The sequence below is a fragment of the Uranotaenia lowii genome, chromosome 1, assembly GCF_029784155.1.
Source record: "Uranotaenia lowii strain MFRU-FL chromosome 1, ASM2978415v1, whole genome shotgun sequence".
Taxonomy (NCBI): domain Eukaryota; kingdom Metazoa; phylum Arthropoda; class Insecta; order Diptera; family Culicidae; genus Uranotaenia; species Uranotaenia lowii.
Window position 1 is genome coordinate 21,994,927 of NC_073691.1, and position 24,155 is coordinate 22,019,081.

At 41.0% G+C, this 24,155-nt stretch overlaps 1 protein-coding gene across 4 annotated transcripts; it reads left to right on the forward strand.

Annotated features, from left to right (window-relative positions):
* Positions 1 to 23,085, forward strand: LOC129740703 (fragile X messenger ribonucleoprotein 1 homolog). Of its 4 annotated transcripts, none has more exons than XM_055732469.1 (14): positions 1 to 503; positions 3,305 to 3,357; positions 3,431 to 3,578; positions 3,643 to 3,806; positions 3,876 to 4,056; positions 4,124 to 4,194; positions 4,609 to 4,662; positions 5,461 to 5,608; positions 5,682 to 5,834; positions 5,904 to 6,035; positions 6,105 to 6,321; positions 6,389 to 6,778; positions 6,839 to 6,916; positions 9,078 to 23,085. In XM_055732469.1, exons 1-14 carry the CDS (start codon positions 453 to 455, stop codon positions 9,596 to 9,598), a joined length of 2,361 nt encoding a protein of 786 aa, XP_055588444.1. In that variant the 5' UTR covers positions 1 to 452; the 3' UTR covers positions 9,599 to 23,085. The 4 variants fall into 4 exon arrangements, with proteins under 4 accessions (XP_055588444.1, XP_055588442.1, XP_055588443.1 ...); XM_055732467.1 differs by having other exon boundaries at positions 2 to 503; positions 4,606 to 4,662; XM_055732468.1 differs by having other exon boundaries at positions 2 to 503; positions 4,606 to 4,662; positions 5,682 to 5,831.
* The last annotated feature ends 1,070 nt before the right edge of the window (positions 23,086 to 24,155 follow it).

A 24,155-nucleotide genomic window follows, 5' to 3' on the forward strand; every position in this document is an offset into this window, starting at 1 on the left:
ATCGCGTTCTTGCGCCTGGAGCTGTATGCGTGTGCAATTTTTCAACAAACTGAAGGCAAACTGTGTGCCGTGCCGATCATCATCGTTTGTCGTCAGAATATTTTGTCCCGGCCGAAAGAGCATCAAGATTCAAGAAAGTTGTGCGAATTGGGTGCCAGTGTCAGTCAGTAGTGTGAATGGTTGAATTCGTTGAATTCAACGCAGGCTTTTCTTTGCGGACTTGCGGACAACTGCGGTTCTGTGTTGGTTTCTAGCTAGTGTGGTGAAAAAAATATTCGGTTTGATTCCTTGGATGTTTGTGGAACAGAAGTAGTGTGAAGTGGTTACGGCGCGGCAGCGGCGGCGAAAAAAAGAGAACTAACTAGGCACAGTCGCGGTCAGACAGCGGCTATCCTCGGTGCCAGAAAAGGCCGATTCGAGCAAGCAGTGAGAAATATTCACAAAAATCCAAAATGGACGAACTCTTTGTGGAAGTATGCGGCGAAAACGGAGCCAATTATAAGGTGATTACCGGGGAAAGTACCGTCGATATGTGGTGATTCCGGTTCGTCAAGTGTTCGGCCAGCCGGGGGCCATCGAGTGCTTCCGGAAACCGCATCCGGAGCCGGGTTGTTAGAGGGTAGAAAAAAAAGTCGGATCACTGAATGGCTCTCCGGAAAACGGTGTGCGTGTGTGTGTTGATTGGCACAGAAGTAATCGAACGGGTTGAAAAAAAGGTTGCGACCAACCCATTCCGACCGTGTCGGAACCAGAAGGATCGCTTACCGGATGGATAAACCGGGAGCCTTCCCGCATGGAAATAATCCCCAAATGGAAAAGCTAACCGGACATTGTGCCAGGAAAATTTGGAGTTCTTTCAACACCATCGGCTCCTCCTTTTTTCCGATTTTCCGTACTATTTTTTTTTTCATCGTCGCTCACTTCCCACGAGCTGTCAAAAGATTTCCGATCGTTGTCAAGACGTCGTCGTCAAGTGGTTTGCTTGGATGTTTGGGAAGGGTGGGATCGATTTGGCCAATTTTCCCTAGGAACCAAGGGAGATCCTTGCCGGCTTAATAGGCCATCCCTCGAATAGGGACACCTCAATGGAACCATCAACTATTTTTATGGTTGAACAAATTTCATACGCAAAATGAAGGATTTATGAGCAAGGGTGAATAAAAGATGACAAAGAGTATTGTCTCCGAAATCGGTTTATTATATTCTCATTATTTTCAAACGAATATAGTCAAATAAATTGTATTACTGCTTTTTGCTTTAGTTGACAAAAGTATGGGAGCTTCTTCGAATTGGTCGAGTTCTATAAACATTAGATCTGTTCAATGACCTTTTTTTTAAAAAAATTTTGAACTTTATTTTCTACGTTTCAAACAAAGGATTTACATTTCTGGAAAATCAATAGATAAAAAAATCAACATAAAAGTTGATAAATTGGTTTAGAAAACATTCGATTTTACAATATCAAGCAATTTTAAACAAACAATCAAAATTTGAAATTGAATTTCAAAATTCAATTCCCCAATCAAATTTTAACGATATAAAGTTTTGACTTAAAGCAAAATTTTATTTTTATTTGTCTTTGTATGACAGAAGTTCACTTATCAGTGAAATGAATTTCAAATAGATTTACTAATTTTTAAATTTTATATACAATCTTATAGATCAGAACATGTTAAATTATTTTCTAACGGAGAGATGTTGGTCTTTTGTTAGAGTTCATCATTAAACAAATTGATCCTTAAGATTGATTTAACAGTTCAGCGAAATTCGTTTTGAGATTTCGAAAACCTCGTAAGGAGAACTTTTCGTTTTAAAGCCTGCTTTATTACCTCCAACGCTGCACATTACAATTTGAGGAATCAAAATTATTTCAACTGAGAATTTATGTAGCATTTTAGAAAATTTCAACCAAAAACTATGTATGAGAAATCTAAATTTCGACATTCAATTCAAGATTTCGACTTAAGTTTCATTTTTCAACAAGCTCATTTTCACTCCCTTTTTTTGCTAACTTCCTAAATATTGTATTTATTTGCATCTTGAAACTGCTCTACTTCTTCTTTGAGGCGTATTATTTCTTTTGATTACTTAAGGCTAAATGATTTATATGTGAATTTACAGCTCCACTTTCGACAGTTGAATAACATCGTTATTAATTTAATTTTTTTTTTGACAAAATCTTGGAAAAAAAAAATTCAAACTTCAAAAATTTTGGCCCAATTTTACAAAAAAAATGGACTACTCAATGTCTAAACCAAAACTATCAAAAGTTGTTAAATCTCCGACACGTTTTTCGGTTGATACAAAATTAGATAACATAAAAAATTGTATTAGTGATGGTGATAACTTAATTTAGATTTTGATGATGAGTCAAGACGACTTCTAATTTTCTTTATTCAGCGTTGAAGAGTTTTCTTTTCTTCATTTGGCTACAAAGCTTTTGTTTGAAGTCAGTATACGGATTGAATTCCTGGTGTAAGAAGTTCGAAGTACCCTTGGGAAGAACGTTCCGTAGAAAGGAAGAATATTGAATTTTATTTTGCGAAAAATAAACTGAGGAGTTCCTGTGGTATTTCTAAACATTGTATAAAATCTTCGTGATCGTAGGGACATTTCTATGTTTCTTGAAGTGCCACAGATCTTCTATGAACTCGAGGATTTTTTTTCTGGATGCACGAGCAGACAAGAAATTTTAGGTGGATTAGAGAAGTCAACCAAGCTATGCTAGACATAGTTAAGCTAAGCAGGTCCTCAACAGACTCTATTATTTGCGATATCTACAGTTTTTATTAGGAGTCTGAAGTTTTTTTTTTTGAGAACTGTAGAGTGCTTGCAGACGCTTTCCGACCTTACAGAGGAATTTCTTAATGTTTCATAGCTGCTGCTTGAGCACTTGATCAATTTTACGAGAGCCACGGTTTACGAAACAAGCTTACACTCGGAAAAGACAAAAGTGATCTAACTCGCTTATTACCTTGCTTATATTTCATGGCCTGGTAGTTGAGTTTAACATGTAGATACTTTGGAAAGCCTTTGGGTAAACTCTTAGGCAAGACTCTTAAAGTTATGTTAAAGCTCTGAAGTATTTAGTAATACTTCGAAGTATCGGGCTTCAAGAGGATTTATCAAGACTTTCCCTAAAAATGCAGTAGAGAGTTCAAGTTCTCGAAACAGTTATCTGGGAACAGGATTTCTTTTTTCAACAAAAAACGATATAAACTCAAGTTATTTTCCATTTATTTTCATTCTATGTACACCTGCTGAATATGATTCTTTTTGCGGATCATTCAATGAAACCTTCCAGGGAGTTGTCACAGACGTTTTCGACGATGGAGTCATGGTGGCATTTGAAAATGAGTAAGTCGGACTGCCCCCAATTACCTTTGTGTAATGATAAGCTAATCAATTTTATTCCTTTTCCAAATCTCAGCTGGCAGGAAGAGTCCAAATTTCTGTTCAGCCAGGTGCGACTGCCACCGACCGAATCCGTCAGCAACTTCGGCGAACACATGGAGGTCGAGGTGTACAGCAGGTCCAACGAGAACGAAGCCTGCGGCTGGTGGCGGGCGGTGATCAAGGTGATTTGAAGGGCTCATCAGTTATATAGGAAACATTTAACTTGGGGTTTCTCGTAAATTGCAGATGATGAAAGGCGACTTCTTCGTGGTGGAATACCTCGGCTGGGACAACAGCTACACCGAGATTGTCTCCGTCGATCGACTCCGGGCCAAGAACACCAACCCGCCGATTACCGACAAAACCTTCTTCCGGTTTGAAATCAAAGTACCCGAGGACATCCGCGAGTAGTAAGTTCCCTTCTTTGTTTGTTCTTCTCTGTCAGATTTGGTATTAAAATTGGGCTTTACTTTCGACAGTGCCCTGTTAAACAGCGCAAAGGTCGACGGGGTTCATCGGGAGTTTCAGAAGGCAATTGGCGCCGCAGAGTGTCGATACCTGCCGGATCGGGAAGCCCTTCTAGTGATATCACGTAGCGAAACGACCCAGCGGCGAGCGAACATGATCCAGGAGATGTGTTTCCGAAATCTGAGCCAGAAAGTACGTGTTACCTAATGGTTTCAATCTAAGAGAAGTTTTTTGATGTTCAAACTTTTTTTTTAATCAGGTCATGCTCCTGAAACGAACTGAAGAAGCTGCCAGACAACTAGAATCGACCAAATTACACAGCTCAGGAGGGTGAGTTCCACATTTTCGTAATCCCATTTCATCAAAGTAGTTTGTTTCAATCGTAACCGCTCATTTCATCCGCATATCACTATGCTGAGCTAACTTTTAATCCCTGCTAGTATGCTATTCACGATGTGTCAACAAAGCGTTACTAAACTTAAGCTCCAAACATTAGCATCTTCGATCATCCCGCAGAAAATGTTGGATTATTATTAAAAAAAACTAGCAACTCAATTCCACAAACACCAAAAATAGAAAAAATCAGACCCACTATGTTAATCGAAATGTTTATTCTTTCTTCCCCTTTGTTTTTTTGTCACTCGCTCATCTATCGATCCCTCCTGGGTACGCGCCCGTCCCCCGCCGCGTGTGTGCCGCGATTATTTCGTTTTTATTTTCTCTCTCTCTCTTCATTTCCAGAAGTTTTACTAACAATCAGAGAATTTCCGCTTTTATTGGACAATCAATCAACGAAAGGTAATGTGATATTGCATTTTCTCGTACGTACAAATTTCTCATCACCAAAATTGAAACGAAGAACTTTCGAGATTAAAATTTAAAAAACGCAAGCAAGACAAGCAAGAATATTTTTTTTTGGATAATTCGTTCGTTAGATTTTGTTTAATAATTTTATTATTTTTATTTCGGTTTTTCGTTCCCTTTAGGCACTTTCGGTCATTTGTATTTGTTTAGTTTAAATAATCAGTTTTCATGTTTTTTAATTTGTTTAGTTAATAATGGAATTCGATGTTTTTCGAGCATTAAAGCATAGTACTTTAGTATTGAATGGTTCTGTGCTAAGAATGGGGATTTAACATTTAAAATCTTTATTGATACTCTTCAAAGTAAAAAAAAACCCTCGAGAGTAAAGAACTCATTAATAATAAAGTTTTATAACGGTTTTGTAGCAGCATTGAATGCCATCTATAAAAGTTTTTTTTAAGAAGCTTCGATCATAACTGCGAGCAACTTCTATGAACGATCATTTTCCATTCCACGCAGAACAACGTCAAATTCCATTTTTATTTTGTTTAGATTATTTAACATTGTTTATTGATTTTCCAATTAAAGGCAGGCATTTATATGGTTAGTTCAACTGTTAATGGGTTGTGTACATAACTAGACCAAACGATTTCGCATAGAATTCATGCCTGCTATTCTCCACCTTTAAAAATAAAACGATTTTTGTACGGATTCAATTGATAACGACTGCCTAGAATAATACTAATAGTTTTTCTTTTTACTTCAATTCCGAAACATAAACGCACGCTCTAGATTCACGGACGAATTCAAAGTTCGGGAGGATCTCATGGGCTTGGCGATCGGAGCACACGGAGCCAACATCCAGACGGCCCGGAAGCTGGACGGTGTGCTGAACATCGAGCTCGAAGAAAACACCTGCACCTTCAAAATCTCCGGAGAGGTTCGTTTTAACTTTTTTTAAAAATTATTTCAATCTATTACTAATTCTTTTTCTCAATACTTCGCCCACACAGACTGAGGAATCGGTCAAGAAGGCCCGTTCGATGCTCGAGTACAGCGAGGAGTCGCTGCAGGTCCCCCGGAACCTGGTGGGCAAGGTCATCGGCAAGAACGGACGCATCATCCAGGAGATCGTGGACAAGAGCGGCGTTGTGCGTGTGAAGGTAGTATGTGCCCCTTGGGCCGTGCCGTCTTTGGTGTGCTAAAGTGTGCTTTCGTTTTGTCCCCATCCACAGATCGAAGGTGACAATGAACCGGAACCCAGCATCCCCCGGGAGGAGGGCCAGGTCCCTTTCGTGTTTGTCGGCACGGTCGAGAGCATAGCCAATGCCAAGGTACTGCTCGAGTATCATTTAGTGCATTTGAAGGTGAGCTGTTTTCTGCCAATAAAATCATTAAAAATTATACTACAAAATAACTGACATTTTTCCCGACAGGAATTGGAACAACTGCGACAGGAAAAGTTGGAAATTGACCAGCAGCTGAGGGCTATTCAGGGATCCTCGATGGGATCGATGCAAAGTTTCACCTCCAATCGGAATCGCTCGGATCGAGCGTATAGCAGCGACATCGACGGTGGTAATCGATCTGGTCGGGGAGGTATGCGCGGCCGAGGAGGACGTGGTGGCCGAGGAAGCAGTTCCCGATATTCCAGTAAGTGACTGCGTTTAATCCTTCCCCAAACGTTTCAAATGCTTTAACCCGATTTTTCTTCCAACAGGTCGAAGAGCAGACACCGGTGACGATGAATACACACCACGAGGAGGAGGTGGTGGTGGTGGAGGAGGTGGCGGCGATCGAAGTGATCGAGGCGGGGACCGAGGTGATCGAGACCAGCGGAACAACTACTCGTCGGAGGGTCGAGGAGGCAATCGGCGGGGCTACAGCGAGAAACGAGGCACCAGCAGCAGCGGAGCAGGAGGCGGCGGCGGTAAACAGCGATCCGATAGGATTAACAAAAATCTACAGCCACAACCGGGAACGTCTGCTGGATCCGGCTCCGGTGGAAGCCAGCAGCAGCCACCGTCTCTGAATATTTTCGAAGATTCATGGGCCGTGCAGGAGGACACCCCACGGGAGAGCAATCGCCAGATGAACAGCGTTGATCGGGGTGAGCGTAAAAAAGGTTGATTATGCAATACGGTTGATAAACAACAAAATCTTTCTACAGCAGACAGCCACTCGTCGAATGAAGGAATTCACAATAGAAGCCGCCGAAGATCCAAGAACCCAGGTCACTCAAACAAATGTAAGTATAACAGAAGTGTTACAATATCAAATGAAACATGAAATGACAATTGACATAGACAAACTCGAACAACGGTAACACTTTGAGTAATGCAGTAAGACACGATAGAGGTGACTTACATACCCAAAGCGTAAAGTATAGAATCTTTCCAGCCAGAACCAATTAGCTACAGTTATTTCAATCTACCGAGAAAATCACATAGAACTCTCAAGGATTATGAACTTCCGCCGAAGGTGTTCATAGTGACAATTGCAAAAGCAATCACAAGACACAATCCTGAGGGCGTTATGCAGTCTCTTTGATCAAGGAGTGGTACTGGAAGAAAAAAGTTCGTCACACAAAAAATCCGTATTGAACACATGTCTACCAATTTATAATCGTGAAGTGATCAAAAGGTGGAAGCAGCACTTCGATGAACACCTGAACGGCGTACATGCAGGAGATCAAGACGGTGGGGAAAGGTACATCGCTGGCGTAGCCAACGACGTAGAGGAGCCACTCCCAACGATGAGTGAAGTTAAGAAAGCCATTCGCCAGCTGAATAGAAACAAGTCGGCTAAACTCATCAAAATAGGCCCGGACAAGTTGGGCGATTTCCTACACCGGTTGATAGTCCGGATCTGGGACATAGAACAGCTACCGGAGGAGTGGAAGGAAGGGGTAATATGTCCCATCTACAAGAAGGTCACTGTCCTCAATGCCGCCTACAAAGTGTTGTCCCGAATTCTACTCTACAAGCAAACAGATACGTGGGAAGTCATCAGGAAGGCTTTATGATCAGACTGATCAAGGCGACGATGGATGGAACGCAGTGCTGTGTGCGGATTTCGGGTGATTTGTCGAGTTCATTCGAATCGCGCAGGGGGCTTTGACAAGGTGATAGTCTATCCTGCATGATGTTCAACGTGGCGCTAGAAGGTGGTATTCGACGAGTGGTGGGCAAAAAGCTGGGGTACGATTTTCAACAGATCCACTCAACTTTGCCGCTGACATTGATATAGTCGGTAGATCATCTGCGGCGGTGGAAAAGCGATCACTGTCCTCAATGCCGCCTACAAAGCGTTGTCTCGAATTCTACTCTACAAGCAAACAGATACGTGGGAAGTCATCAGGAATGCTTTATGATCAGACTGATCAAGGCGACGATGGATGGAACGCAGTGCTGTGTGCGGATTTCGGGTGATTTGTCGAGTTCATTCGAATCGCGCAGGGGGCTTTGACAAGGTGATGGTCTATCCTGCATGATGTTCAACGTGGCGCTAGAAGGTGTTATTCGACGAGTGGTGGGCGAAAAGCGGGGGCACGATTTTCAACAGATCCACTCAACTTTGCCGCTGACATTCTACCGCAAACTGAAACGCGAAGCAGGAAGGATTGGGTTGATGATTAATACGTCCAAGACGAAGTACATGCTGGCCTGCGAATCCGAGATCGACCGAACCCGCTTGTCCAGCAATAACAAGGAGATAGTCGAAGACTTTGTCTATCTCGGCTCACTGGTGACCGCAGACAATGACACCAGCCGTGAGATCCGGCGGCGAATTATCAGCGGAAGTTGTGCCTACTATGGACTCCAAAAGCAACTACGGTCGAGAAGACTTAGCCCTCGCATGAAGTGTAACCTGTATATGACGCTCATTAGACCGGTTCTCTACGAGCACGAGACATGGATATTGCTCGAGAAGGGCCTGCGTACACTCGGAGTTTTCGAGCGACGAGTGTTATGAACCATCTTTGGCGGCGTACAGGAGAACGAATGTTGAGGCGAAGGATGAATCACGAGCTCGCGCGACTCTACGGCGAACCCAGTATCCAGAAGGTGGTGAAGGCTGGCCGGATACGCTGGGCGGGACATGTAGCGAGAATGCCGGACGACTGTCAAGGTGGTTAGATCAAGTGGAGCGTGATCTGGCGAACGTGGGGTGCCCGAGAAATTGGAGAACGGTTGCCATGGACCGAGTGAATTTTAGGAATTGTGTTCGTCTAGTTATGTCGTGAGACGGAATACTATGTAAATAACTATACCTAAGTACTTCTCAGATAAACCAGGAGAACAAAAAAAGGCTGTGCCACATAAGGAGAATACTATTGGGGAACCAATAATGATATACCTGAGAGTACCATTACCATACCATTGATTTACTCTTCTTCCTTCCAACAGCAAACGGAAACGTCCAATCGATGAGCAAATCGGGTAGCAACAACAGCACACACAACCAGCAGCAGCAATCGAGTGGCTCGGGTGCAGCGGATGGGCATGACAGCAACACTCAAATCCACAGCAACAGCAAGCAGCATCAGCAGAACCACCAGCAGCAGCACCACAGTGGCGGCGCTAACGCTAATGCGGTGAACAACAATAGCAACAACAACAGCAGCTCCAGTAACACTGCAAACAACAATAGCCACAGCGCGCAACAGATGCAAGGAGGCCCGCCCCCCAAGGGCCAGCGGGAACCGAACTCGGGCGGCCGGAACAGGGGAGGTCGTGGTGGAGGTGGAGGCGGAGGTGGAGGTAAGCATAAACAAAATCAGAATCAGGCAGCTGCAGGCGGCGCCATCAATTCTAACAGCGGCGGCAACAAAACTGCCGAACTTCACCACGGAGGTGGTGGCGGAGCTCCACCGGTTTCCTCGGCTGTTGTTGCGCCAAAGGAGGGCCTGGTCAATGGGTCCTCTTAGAAGTTGCTGTTGGCAGACGCTGCTCATAGTGCTGCTGCTCCCGAACATAATGGCTCTGACACCACTACGATGATTGGTGGTGGCCAACCGCTTTTACTGCTGGTGGGAGCATAAAACTAAAAAGATGATGAATACTACTATCACTACTACTACTTGTAACAGCAATTATTAAAAGAAATGCTACTACTACTACTATTACTAAAACATACATACCATCAAGACGCCATTCACCGCCCAGTTAAGCGGTTTTTCAACTTCAAACATGTGTAATAAAAAAACGACGGCAGATTTTTATTCGCTTTCTTTTCCAAAACATCCCAAAACTGCTCTACTTTAAATAAAAAAATTAGTGGAATGCGAAAAATGTACGCTTTTCGAAATAATTAACTAAACTTTTGGGTGTTCAACTGGCCCTATTACCGCCCACTCGACTTTTTCGGGTATCGATAATGTTTTCTTAAGGAAAAACTACCTGAACAACACGGAAACTGTTCTTTTTAGTATTTTCCATACAACGAGCTGTCAAAACCATATTTTGGCTCTTTAGAGAATACATTTTGTGAAATTTTTTCCGCAAATTTAGTACAAATTTTAACAAAGTGCGTTGACTGACAAAATGATGATTCCCGGCAAACAACCTCAAGTAACCGGTTATTTTCAGCGATAAAACATCATTTTCTAACATAATCAAACTAAATGCTTCTTACAATTTACACATTTGACACAATACATGCGTTAAAAACAAAGAAATTGTGCGTGACCGGTCATTAGGAACCCACACTTTTTTTTATACACCAATTACCGCCCATCACTAAACGCTTCAAAAAACAACAACTATTGAAAAAATCGAAAATTTTTTGATGCAAATCTATTCTACGAAAATAAAACTATCGTTTCAAGTCGATTTTAGGTCCAATAGGTACTATCTAGTAAACAAAAACCCTCTTTGCCCTAGGAGTACAGTAATGCTTAGTTCGCTAACAGGCGTCGAATTCAATAATTTGACCGGAAACGAAAAACCAAATATTTTATTTCTGGCTATAGTTAGCATAATTGAGTGATGTTTTTTCAGTGAAATGGTCAAACAATGATGCCGACACAGAACACAGGTCTTATATTTGGAGAAAACATCCCAGTTTTTTCAAAATACACACAAAAGGGTGATTTTGGGCGGTAAATGGTGTCTGGGCGGTGAATGGCGTCTTGATGGTACAACACTTATAATAAATGAAGTGAATAATGAAAAAGGCAACAAAAAACATACACAACAAACAGAATATTAGCAGAGAGAAGAAGCGGCTCGACAAAACTACCGATTACTACATGAAGTATATTTGCGTGTATTCTCAAATTAAACGGAAGAAATCAAACGCTAGAGGAGGCAGTTAGATTATTAGCGAAAAAAGGTACATCACCACCGGAGACCTTTTACATAATACCTTCTACATACCAGAGAACGGAAGCAGATAGATGATACAAACAAAATATCACAAGCAAACATTGAAGCCAAGATGTTGGAACACTAGCTGTATAGAGAACCAAGAAGAGAGCAACCCTTTGTGTAAATGTGTAAAAAAAAAAATATGAAGCATATTATTAAAATACAAACAAAACAAAACAAACAGTAACGCATTACCCGTGCAGACAGGTACGCACATTGATTAACAGATCAGTCCTCTTCTAAAAGGTGTGCCTCCTTGTCGAGTCATTTCAAAATGCTAAAAAGAAGGGGAAACGAGTTTATCGTTAACGTTCTCAAATCGGTTTCATGTTATCCGTTTGCTTCGTAAAGCGTTGGGTAAAGTTACTGAATCTGACCTTTAACATGAGGCCTTTGAAGATTTTCGAAATTGTTGAGTTTAAACTAGCTGTCGCAAGCAGAAATCAAATGTTTCATTTCCATTCAAATGTTTGTCTAATCAAAATTGAACTAAAACTCGAAATAGAACAATCAAAAATGTAAAATCAGTTGAAAAATGTCATGTTATTGATTAGCATTTTTAAGACTCAATTTTCTAACAAAAAACTTCGATTTGACAACGTGAACGAAAATGTCGTTTTTGCGAAGCTCCTTGGCACGCTTTCGGTGTCCAACGCGTCTTCAGTCAGCTAAAGCCGGCTGGTGTCACCAATTTGATAGCAGACGAATAAAAAAAAAAGAGTCAAAACGAGACAACTCTAATTGTGTCCCAGCATCAACCTAAAAAGTAGTTTGTATTGCAAGGTTGCGCAAACCTCTCCGGCCACCAAGAACAAAGCTACCCTTCTAACTTGAATCCAGGAGGTGTAGGCGAAATAAACTAAAAATAACAATCCAGTATTTCTCTCGAATGTTTTGCTTTCCTTTATCCCGCAATTCTTTCGCAAAATCAATAAAACCCACACCCCGTGCACAATTGGCGTTATTCCACACTTTTAGATCTGTCCTGTGAAATTCAAACGATTAGATAAATCCTTTTTACGACAAAAAAAATTTCCCACACGCAGCTAGATGAAAAAAAAAGTAAAATGATCTAAAACCGTCGATTCAAAAAAAAAAACAAAAACAAGAAAAAACATGCAATAAAAACACATACACATATTACTTGTAAGTAGTAAGCGTTACAGAGTTAAAATTGCGTAACAGAGAAAGTTGAACTGATGAAAGTTGAAAAGCAAAAAAAAACGACAGCAAATAAAACTGCATTATTTGTGAATTGCGAAGACTAAAGAAAAAAAAAATCCATGCCAGCATTCAGAAACATGGAGTGACGCAGAAAACTGAGGTGTGTCGTTACACAATATGTAATATCGAAACCCATGCAAGTCGAGTGACGTCAGAAACGTTTAGATTAGTAAGTTCACTGCCGGTCGGAAACCGGAGCATCCCCGATGTCGGTCGTTCATCAAAGACCGGAACGTACCAAGAATGTCGAATGCTTTCGGACCCGGCAATTGAACTGGGGTACGTGAGCTGAAGTTTTCTATCTTTGGATCAATCCTATTTTTTGTACGATAATCATTTTTTTTTGTATTGTTTATTATCAGTTTTGAAAGTAGTGTCACATGACAAACGAAAAATTCGCAATTACTGATTAGGACAAAAGAAAACTAAAAACAACAACGTACCCAAACGGTGTCTTTCCAAATGATAAATGAGATCGCTGATAGGTTCTCACCAACCACAGAAAGCAAAAAAGGAAGTAAAACTACATGATTTGTGAAACGCAAAGACTAAAAAAACACAAATGCCCCACAATTGAAATGTGGGTTACGCGAAAAACAAACGAACCACTAAAAGAAATGTGGGTGACGCGAAAAACAAACTAAAGTGTGTCGTTCTCCAGGTTGGGTGGTTTAAAAAATGTTGATAACTGTTGACTTAAACGGAAGAAAATTGAAAGTCGCTCTTTTTCGCTCAAGCAGGAACCGATTTAGCTCGTTAGGTTTTTGTTCAGGATAACAGTGAAAAAAGAAAGTGACCGAACAGGCAAACCAACACCCCAACCCGATGAGTAACGAGGCGCTGTTTTAGGCTTTTCAATACTACTGATATTTTTTTATTTATTATTATAATATAGTTCAACTATTTCTGTGAGAATACTGTACTTTAGTTTCACAAAAATTAACCACCGGTCTGTGTTTTGTTTTTTTTTCGTTAAGTTTCGAAGAACTGGAAAAGAAAGTCATGGTTTTGTTTGGGTTGACTTGCTCTTTAAAGCTTTATTCGTTTGTCTTCTGTTGTTTAGTTACCTTCCCGTATTGGTTTTTGTGTTTTTCATTGAGTTTTTCAAGACAAATTTAACTCATAAACTCCACTTATTGTTGAGCAGAATGGCGTTGTGGTAAATAAAAAGATTTAACGATGGACAAGCCGATATCATATCTGGAAATTGGACTCTTTAACGGATACTCGACACTGCGAGGATCTATTTGGGACCTGGACGAAACCTCACTACATTATCTTTGGTTTATGGAGGATACGTGATTGTCCGCATGCAATTTGTTAGCGGTGTACCCATTTAACTATCCGGATCCGTTGCTGCATCCCGAAGTTCATCCGAAGTGACGTTCCTCACCTAAAGCGACTCCTGGAATTGAGTGACTCGACTATCGTAATTTCACGCGCGGCGCAGAATAAGGGTCGATGTCTATATGCGAGTTCGAAACCAAGAGTAAACATCGAACACAGTTGTACCGATAAAGTTTTCCAATAGCTGTCCGCACAACTGCAACGTGTGTAATCCAGGATTGCTCCGAACCCGATGTCAGGATTCCGACTTAAGTAATTAATAAATTAACCGTGGAGGAAGGGTTGGGTTAATGCTTAATACGTCCAAGACAAAGTATATGCTTGTCCAGTAATAACAAGGTCACGATCGACGGCGACGAGCTGAAGATAGTCGAAGAATTCGTCTATCTCGGCTCACTGGTAACCAGTGATGGTAAATTTCGCCCGTCACGCTTGACCCGACTAGTTTTGTTTCATCAAACGACTGGCACTGTTCTCAATTGACGGAGCCTCACTACTCGCATGACGGATAAAGCACGACAACGATCAACATTTCTACATCATCGACTGGCGAAGCTCCTACACATGGTCAAAATTTCTCCTGACAGTGACTGACAAATCTCTTCACACTTCGATCGGCTGCTGACGGCAGGTACAACTAATTTAACGAGCTTGCTGGCAGGAGCAACAATAATAATAAATGCTTTTCTTGTTCCTCTTCGGTCGTCTTCGGCTTGCTGGCAGGAGCAACAATAATAATAAATGCGTTTCTTTTTCGTCATCGGTCGGTTGAATGCGATTGCTTGACTAGGTTAATATTTTAGCTTCAAATGACTGGGGAATGAATGACCGGCAAACGAAGTGACTGGTCGTTAAGGAACAGTCAAATGAGTTTGACGGACCAAGAGGCTCAACAGTCACAGTCATTTGACTATTGACGTTGATGTATGCCAACCCTGCTGGTAACTGTTGGCATTCGTTGTTGGCATTCGTCCTATCACGACGAATGTAAACAACACACGCAGTTGCAATTAGACGCTAAGAGTTTTACATGTATATAAACAAGCGGGTAACGCATAATAAAGTCATTCCAGTTTTGATCGTCAAACAGTGCGTTTCTCTCCTTTCCACTCCGAAAGTGCTCCCTGTCTAACAGGTTATGGGCCCAGCACTATTGGAAAGGAGGAGAGAAGTGGAATCGGCAGCGGCAGGAGGGCGACCCGGGACCGTTTGGTAGTGCGTCGAGCCTGGAAACTGATTGCAAGCGCAGCGAGCCTGGGACCGTTCGGAGGCGTCGAGCCGGGAATCCATTAACCTCCGAATGCCTGGAGGTGATCGAGCTGGGAATCCTTTCGGTGGCGTCGAGCCGGGAAACCATTCGGTGGTATCGAGCCGGGAATCCATGCGGTGGCATCGAGCCGGGAATCCATGTGGTGGCATCGAGCCGGGAATTCATGCGGAGGTGTCGAACCGGGAATCCGTTCGGAGGTGTCGAGCCAGGGGTCCAATTGGAAGGTGGTTTAGCCTGGTATACAATTGGAAGGCAGTCGAACCGGGAATCCGTGCGGAGGTGTCGAACCTGGAATCCGTTGGAGGTCGTCAAGCCGGGAATCCGAAGAGGGTCGCGAGCCGCTGGGAAGGCGAAAAGCCTTGAGAATGGGCTACGGACTGCAAGGAGCGTCAAGCCGACGGGAGGCTGTCGTCGAGCGAACCGAAGGCAGGTTGTCGTCGAGTGAGCCAGGAAATGGTCGTCGAGCAAAACCGGTGGAAGGTCGTCGAGCGAAACCTAGTCGTGCTGAAGGCGATAAGGTTCGGTGTGTGTCGAGGAGGAGTAGCCACTTCAGGAGGAGCCACCGGATAGATTGCAGTTGGATAACTGCTAACAGCGTGTGTTGAGGAGGAGTGTTGAGATTCGTCTCATCGATGTATTCGATGAGATGAATAACAACACACGCATGTTGGTGTTATCATTAACAAACAAATTATTGTAACTATGGTTCCCTATGAATCTCTAGGGAACAGACTAGTATAAATAGAACACAAAGTTTAAAATAAAGTCATTCCAGTTTCTACCACCAAGTAGTCAAGTCTCTCCTTTCCACTGCCCAAGTGCTGCAACAACAGGTTATGGGCCCACGGCCCAGCACTAGTGGAAAGGAGGAGAAGAGTGGAATCGATGGTGTATCCAGCCAGGAGGAAACCAATGGGAGGGCAAGACAGCGCCGGGAGTCCAGAGGAACGTCGTCGAGCCAGAACCGTGTAAGGTTGTCGGACCAGGAGCCTGGTAGGTCGTCGGACCGGGAAGCCAGCTGGAGGTCGACAAGCCAAGAGACACGGGAGGGAGGTCGTCGGACAGGTGCTTTGGAAGGTCGTTTGGCAGGAGCCATTGGAAGCGGACCGGAATCACTTGTGAGTCGTCGTGCCGGAAGCCATGGAAGGTTGGCGGGCCGGAACCGTGAAAGGTCGTCAAGTTGGAAGCCAGGTGGTGATCGTCGGATCTGGAACCTCTGGAGGACTTACGAGCCGAGAAACACGGGAGGTCGTCAAGCCGGTGCCAAGGAAGGGCGTCGGACCGGAACGCCAAGTGGAGGTCGTTGGGCTGGAGCTACTGGGAGGCGTCAGGTCTCAGGAGGAGCGTCGAGGCTGAGAGTTTCGATTCGCTGTGAATGGCCGTGCGAGCCTTGAGAAACGGCAACGGTGGCAAGAAGGGTATCGGGCCAGACGGAAGTTTGTCTTCGAGCGATCCGCAGGAAGGTTATCATCGAGTGGGCCGAAGGATGGTCGTCGAGCGAAACCTGAAGAGGGTCGTTGGGCTGAATGCGATGGTCGTGGTCCGGCGCGGTGCATTGCTGAGTTTTGAACAGCGTGTGTTGAGGAGGAGTGTTGGCATTCGTCCTATCACGACGAATGTAAACAACACACGCAGTTGCAATTAGACGCTAAGAGTTTCACATGTATATAAACAAGCGGGTTACGCATAATAAAGTCATTCCAGTTTTGATCGTCAAACAGTATGTTTCTCTCTTTTCCACTCCGAAAGTGCTCCCTGTCTAACAGTAATCGCAGACAGTGACATCAGCCATGAGATCCGGTGGCGAATGATCAGCGGAAGTTGTGCCAACAATGGAATTCACAAGCAACTGCGGTCGAGAAGGATTAGCCCTCGTATAAAACGATCTGGCGCCCCTCAAGGCAGTAACTTGGGGCCTTTGTTGTTTGCTTTATTTTTCAACGACTTGATAACCAGTTTAGACAATGGAACAAAAATTGCATATGCTGATGAAATATTCGTTTCGATAGAATGTGGATTGTGAATACCTCCAATCGTTGTTAGACAACTTTGATGAATGGTGTTGACGTAACAAATTATCTGTTAGAGTCTCAAAGTGCTCTGTTATAACCTTTCACCGGAAAAAATCACTTGTTCTATTTGACTACTACATCGGCAATGAGCACATGAAAAGAGTCTCCGAAGTTAATGATCTTGATGTTATCTTTGATGATCAGCTTACCTTCAACATGCTTATGAGTCGAACGTGTGGAAAAATGGTTCGTTAGATTCGCCTTACGTCATTTGCCTTGCAGCCATCCCGAAGATCTGCCCCCTTATCTCATCGGTGCCAGCTCTTGGGCCTAGATACTCTTGAACGTCGTCGAAAAACTCAACAGGCCACGTTCGTCGCAAAATTGTTGAACGGAGAAGTGCAATCGCCAAACCGGCTTAGGATGATCAGCTTCAGAGCTCCGTCGAGGACGTCACGATCTCATCCGCTGTTGTCGAATCGAACTCATAGAACATCTTACGGCTACGATGAACCAGTCAGTGCTATAATGCGCTAATTTCAGGATGCTGAGCACTTACATCTGTTCGGAGAACCATCAAGCCGTTTTGTCCGTCGTTTACAGCAATCAAAATTGTTTTATTCTTTGTGATCGAGTAGTTACTCATTTAAACACATTTGTTCGATGAATTAATAATGAAATAAAGAAAAAGGAAGAATCAATTGGGATCCATTGGAAGGTCGCCGGGATATTAGTAAGGTGTCGAGCCAAAAAGAAGAGCGTCGAGCTGGAGTGACTGGGAGGTTGTAAAAACGTAGCCACAGAAGGTAGTCGAAACAGAGCCACTGGAAGGCCGTTAACCTGGTGTCAGGAGGCGGTCGTCGGACGGGAGCCATCGAAGACCGTTGGACCGAGAGTAACTGGAAGTTCGTCTCGGATCGATGCCATGGTAGATCGTCGAGCCAGATCCCGGTGGAGATCGTCGAATGGTGCCATGAAACGAGCCAAATGGAAGGTCGTCGGATCTCGAGGCTAATTGGAGGTCAAAGATCCAGGAATCCTATTAGGTCGTCGGGCCGGAAACATTGGAAGATCATCGAGCCGGAAGAAAGATGACAGCCTGTACTTGGAACGAAGCCTAAAAGTTCGCATATGATTGCAAATCACTACAAGGAAAATAACATAATTCACCTCAAAAACATCGTTCATCTACGTTGTTTTACCAATTCGTGCTATAAAAGTGTCGCTAGTCCAAAGTGCTTAAGGAACCTAATGTTGGAATTCTAACAGGTGACTTCATTCAAGTGTGTTCCTAGATCTGAAACCTTTTATCGGGTGTGCCGGAGAGTTCTTGCTCGACTGAGCGAACACTATGCTAGCCCGTTGACGTTGCAAGAATTCAAGATACCACATACGTAAACCCACTAACATCTTTCATTCTACCGATGGAGTTCAATCATGTAGGGAATGTTTAGTGGGTTCAACACCATTTCTGAGATATTTAGACGATGAATCACAGATCATGTCTCAAGTCTTCCGTAGGGGCGCGCACTCGATTCAAGAGGCGTACGATAGAGGAGGCATGTCATGTAAATGTGCAGAAAAAACTATCAAATACGAGATTTTCGAGTGCCCACGTGTACGTTGAAAGCATACTCGCTCTACGAATGCATCAATTAAAAAAAAATTGTGATCTGGTATTAGGGGATTTTTTTTTATTATCTGACGGGTTTGCGCCGGGGGTCTTCAGATTTTCCCCAAAATTGAAAATTTGGTTCATTTTTGCGACTTAAAAACACATGTATTTTTTCAGATTTCTAACATTTTTATTTTTTGAGTTAGCTTCGGTTAGATTTTTTTGTCAATTAAAAATAACCATTTTTCAAAGCTACATAACTCTGTTATTTTGCAACGGAAATTATAAAATAGCACATCAAAATGCATTGAAATTTTATCAGCTTTCCAAATAAAATAGTTGGAAAAAAATAAATAAAGACCTTCAACATGAAAAGTTGTAAATAAACTTTAAATGGCTTCTAAAAGTACCGTCTGCACCACCGAATATTTTGCAAAAAATACCATTGAATAGCTCAATTTATGATGCAACTTTCATCTGAAGACACCAAAGTGGGCCATCAATTCCCTGAAGAGTTATGAAAGAAATAATGACGATAAATCTCTTTTTTTGCGACGAAAACAAACAATGGTCGAGCAACTGCACTCACATATGGAGGTAGCGCGCACTTCTAACAACATGGAAACAAAAGAACTTACCAAAGCAGGTAAAACACACTACTTTTTTGTGCTTTGTAGACTGCCCCTACTCGCATAACAGTCCCATATGAATTTTCAACATTTTAGGTCAACATAGGGATTCAAAATAAAACACTAAAAAAACAGGTTTTGTTCTACAAATTTCGAAAAAAAAAATCAATTTGTGGCTGTCCTATATGAAATATACCCGAACAACAGTTCCATATGTGAAATACCGCGGATTTGGTTACTTTTCAATGCTTCTTTCGGCGAAATAGTCTTTGATTTATTGCTTTGAATCATTTAAAAAAAATTAACTCACTTGATGTCGAATGATGCACACGAGTTTTCGAAGGCAGGTCTGACTTCCTTAGGAATGACTTCCTGAGCGAAAAACTATCGGATGCTATCAAAAATCGTAAAAAGATTCAACTTACAATGTGGAATTTACGATATTTTGTATGTTTCATTTTCTGAAAATTGCATTTAGAAGTTCAAAAATGATCAAATTAAAGTCTTAGAAAGTAGCTTGGTGAGAAAAAAATATTCTGTATGGGACTGTTATGCGAGTAGATTTGAAAAAGGTTTCAAATATGGTCGATTAACAGTCCCATAATGAATAAAAATGGTGCTTTCGACCTTACCAATAACCCAATTTCGAAAATTTCTGGTCTTACGATTTATTATGACAACCTAGAAACGATTTTCGTTGATGCCGAAAGTGGTGATCACAATTTAAGAATGTATTCCAAAACAGGAAAAGCTGATTTTCTCGTTTGCTTGTTTTTGCATATGGGACTGTTATGAAAGTAGGGGCGGTAGAGTGTTGCAGCTAAACTGACTTCATGTTATATCCAAAAATCTAATAACGCATTCATTTATACCCAGTTTTGCACCAGGTCACAACAAGTTTGCAAATTTTGCTGACATTTTTAGAAGTTTATGCGCTCAGTTTTGCATCCGTTATTCTCCAGATTTGATTTAAAATGGACGGTGGAACACTGAAGATTCGTTTGTAAGCGATCGAGGTAGCAAAACACTGACGACGAATTATGTTCGTTCTAGTATGGTAAACCTCAAAACTGGGCGAATGGAGAAAACGAATTCGGTAAAAGTATCATATTTTCAATGTCATATTACCTACAATGGGAATGATGCTTTTTAGAGCCTGGGCTGGCCATACTGAGCTCTTCGATTATTTCTACATTTGCGCCACGCTCTATGTTTTTGATCAATGGGAAAGGATTTTGGTGTACAGTGCTTAGCTCCCGATATAAAAACTACATATGTAAAGCACGTCTATATTTCATTTTTTAATCACATTTTTGTGATCCCAAACACAGGGACTGAACCTTCTACTATTGGCATTGATTATGCTTCACAATGATCTTTGATCGAAAAGTTAATAAGTTATATAGCATATAACCAGGTTGTAACAGCAACATTTCTATTATTTGTTATATCACATTAACAATACGATACTAAGAATTTTGGTTAAAATTTAAAGTCAGTTATGCTACAAACACTCTACAAAGCACAAAAAAGTAGTGTGTTTTACCTGCTTTGGTAAGTTCTTTTGTTTCCATGTTGTTAGAAGTGCGCGCTACCTCCATATGTGAGTGCAGTTGCTCGACCATTGTTTGTTTTCGTCGCAAAAAAAGAGATTTATCGTCATTATTTCTTTCATAACTCTTCAGGGAATTGATGGCCCACTTTGGTGTCTTCAGATGAAAGTTGCATCATAAATTGAGCTATTCAATGGTATTTTTTGCAAAATATTCGGTGGTGCAGACGGTACTTTTAGAAGCCATTTAAAGTTTATTTACAACTTTTCATGTTGAAGGTCTTTATTTATTTTTTTCCAACTATTTTATTTGGAAAGCTGATAAAATTTCAATGCATTTTGATGTGCTATTTTATAATTTCCGTTAAAAAATAACAGAGTTATGCAGCTTTGAAAAATGGTTATTTTTAATTGACAAAAAAATCTAACCGAAGCTAACTCAAAAAATAAAAATGTTAGAAACCTGAAAAAATACATGTGTTTTTAAGTCGCAAAAATGAACCAAATTTTCAATTTTGGGGAAAATCTGAAGACCCCCGGCGCAAATTGTCAGATAATAAAAAAAAATCCCCATTAGAGTTGTTCCAAACTGCAGTAATTTCAATTCGAAATCGATTGTATTTTGTCGTATTATTCGATTTTTTTTCAAAATTATAGGTTTGGAAATACATTATCGTCCGATAAAACAAATATGTTGCTCTTGGTAAAAAATCAAATGGGGGTTTCTCCACAGTGATGACCTGTTTTAAGTATTTTGTTTTCACAAATCAAGTGGTTTTAAGTAAAATTCAACTAGAGAAAATAGAATCAGATTTTGTAACTTCAACTATTTTCATGCATAAATTGTGTTAAATTGTCTATTGGCTTTTGTTTAATAATTCATTGGAAAAGGAATGAAAACATTGAAGTAAATTGAAAACTTCAACATGATGCTTGTAACATCAAAAACCGAAAACATTGTCGCACCCTGCTAGTTACATCTTACATGTGTTACCTAAATATAGAGACAAGTAACAGATCAAATGAAACTTGCAGAATACATTGTAAGTATGATCAAACAATGTATTGATGATCTAGTGAATTAGGCAGAAGTTGAGACGTTATCATACTATTGTGAAGGAAAAAAAAAATAACATAAACTTACAATTGCTACTGAAAACAAAGATGAAAAACCCAATCGAAACAGACTATTACTAAACCAGAGATAAGAGAAAATGGAAAACCAATACATTTGAACCATACTAACATTGAGTGTTCGTTTATTTTGAATTTTGAGAATAAATTCGCTACAAAATATGAAGACGAAGCAAAAAAAAAACTAACAGAAACACAACAAACAAAAGAAGAGAAAAAAAAATTACAAAATAAAACCCACGAACAAATGCTTATTTGTAAAGCAAGACAGAAGAAGTTTTGATCATCGTAATGTGAGATTGAAAGTAAAAAAAAATACGACAAACCAGTGACGATGAGTTAAAAGAAAATATGAAAATAAAGAAGCAGACAAAACATAGAAAACCAAACTGTAATGTGAAGTAAAGTTTTAATGTAAAATTGTAGTTATGTATCTTATAAAAAAGTAAAAAGCAAGAAAAAGTAATGACGACTTAAGTTGAAAATAAGATCAAATAGAACTAGAAAACAAACAAAAACAAATAATTACGATGACCTGCAAATAGAGAAGAACTCATCTTTGTAATTTCAACTAAATATGCGCTAGCGTAGATGGAAATAAGAATATGAAAAAACCCAAAAAAAAAAACAGATTACCAAAATACCAGAAGACAGTCCTGGGCGCGTCACAACACTGCAAATTAAAAAAAAAACCCGACAAAGATAGACCACGTGTTGTTAACTTAGGGACAAACAGAGCGGAGTAAAGTATGTATTCTCTGTTTTATTCTTTTTTGATACAAATTTCCGAATGGCACTTTGAAAATAAACGAAAAGAAAAAACATTCTGAGTATAATCCATACAAACTTAAACACTGAACCTAGAACTTTTGTAAGGGAGGAGGAACCATGTTTAAATTCGTTTGTTTTGTGGAAGGCGAAGCTTAGAAGTTTGCTACCAAATTTTGAAACAAGAAAAAAGAACGTAATGCAACAAATCAATAAACGCGCGACACTCGCTCTCTTTGAAATTGTAGAACTACTATGTTGTTGGGCTGGAGAATATTGGAGACAAAAGTAAAAAAAAAAACCTAAACTGGTAACGCTAGGAAAACAAACAAACAAATTTGAGTAAAAATTAGCACGAAACAATTGAATTGAAGTATTATCACAGGAAAAGAAGACGAAAAATTACAGACGAAAGAATGAAAAACCAAAAAAAAAGCACTCACCATTCGCACACAGAGTCGACGAGTCAAATAAATAATGCCTTCGAACATTGTACTAAGGGAAATTGTCTCTTACTTCGAAAATCCACCATCTCCGTTTTCTAGTGCTTTTTGTCTTTAAATCTCTTTTATGAATTGTGTTTTATTTATTTATTATTTTTCTTATATGGATCACGCTCGTTTATATTTGGTTAAAAAACCATTTTATGACATTTGCCTCAAAACTACCAATATGGTTATTTTTTTTAAGAATTTTTCCTATATCATTTTTAACTATATTAGCTTAGCTTAGCTTGGTTGACTACTCATATCCACCTTAAATCATTGAACTGGAAATGCTGTGTAGATATGCTTTTACTATAAACATTCAAAAAAAGACTCCAGACAACATGTTTTATTAGGCTTTGTTCAACTTACGCATTTCCAATTCCATGATCGCTGGCGTGGCTAAGCAGAACAAGTTCTACCTCGCCAATGGTTGCTACTCCGTGATTGATCGAGGCCATCAGCTTTGTTCAAGGTCCAAAAGAATGGTGCTTGGGACTAGCAGCTCATTCACAATGCACAACTATATTGATACTTATCGAGTATAAACCGCAAAATGGTTGAATAATTTGTTTTTTTTCACGGAATCAATTAACCTCCTCGTCCGCGTCGGTCTTGCATTTGATTCAAAACAAAGAAATATCGCTTCAGAGTTCTGATTCCAAGTTTTTTTTTCTCGCAATTTAATGTTATGAAACCTGTTTGCGAAGTCGAGATTTTTCTCAGCTTTCATTATGAGCAATTCGATAGCTAAAATCAAATGAACAAATTGTTCTCCGGAACATTCTCGTTGTGTGATGAATTTTCACCTAACCGCAGATCCTACGAAGTCTACTAACACATCTCGTCTACAAGGGCCTCAATTGCTTCTCGGGTTTCGACACCATGACGCATCGTTCTGAGCCCTCGGGAGACCCCTGAGCCCTTCGTCTCAGTCGCGCTGCTTCCGCCTTCCGACAGATGCATCCAGTTTAATACTCCTGACCTCGGAAATCCGATGTTTTCTACTGGGTCTCCAGCACCGGGACGCAATGAACTAGGAACCACGGAGACCCCGGAGCCCTTCCACTCAGTCGCGCT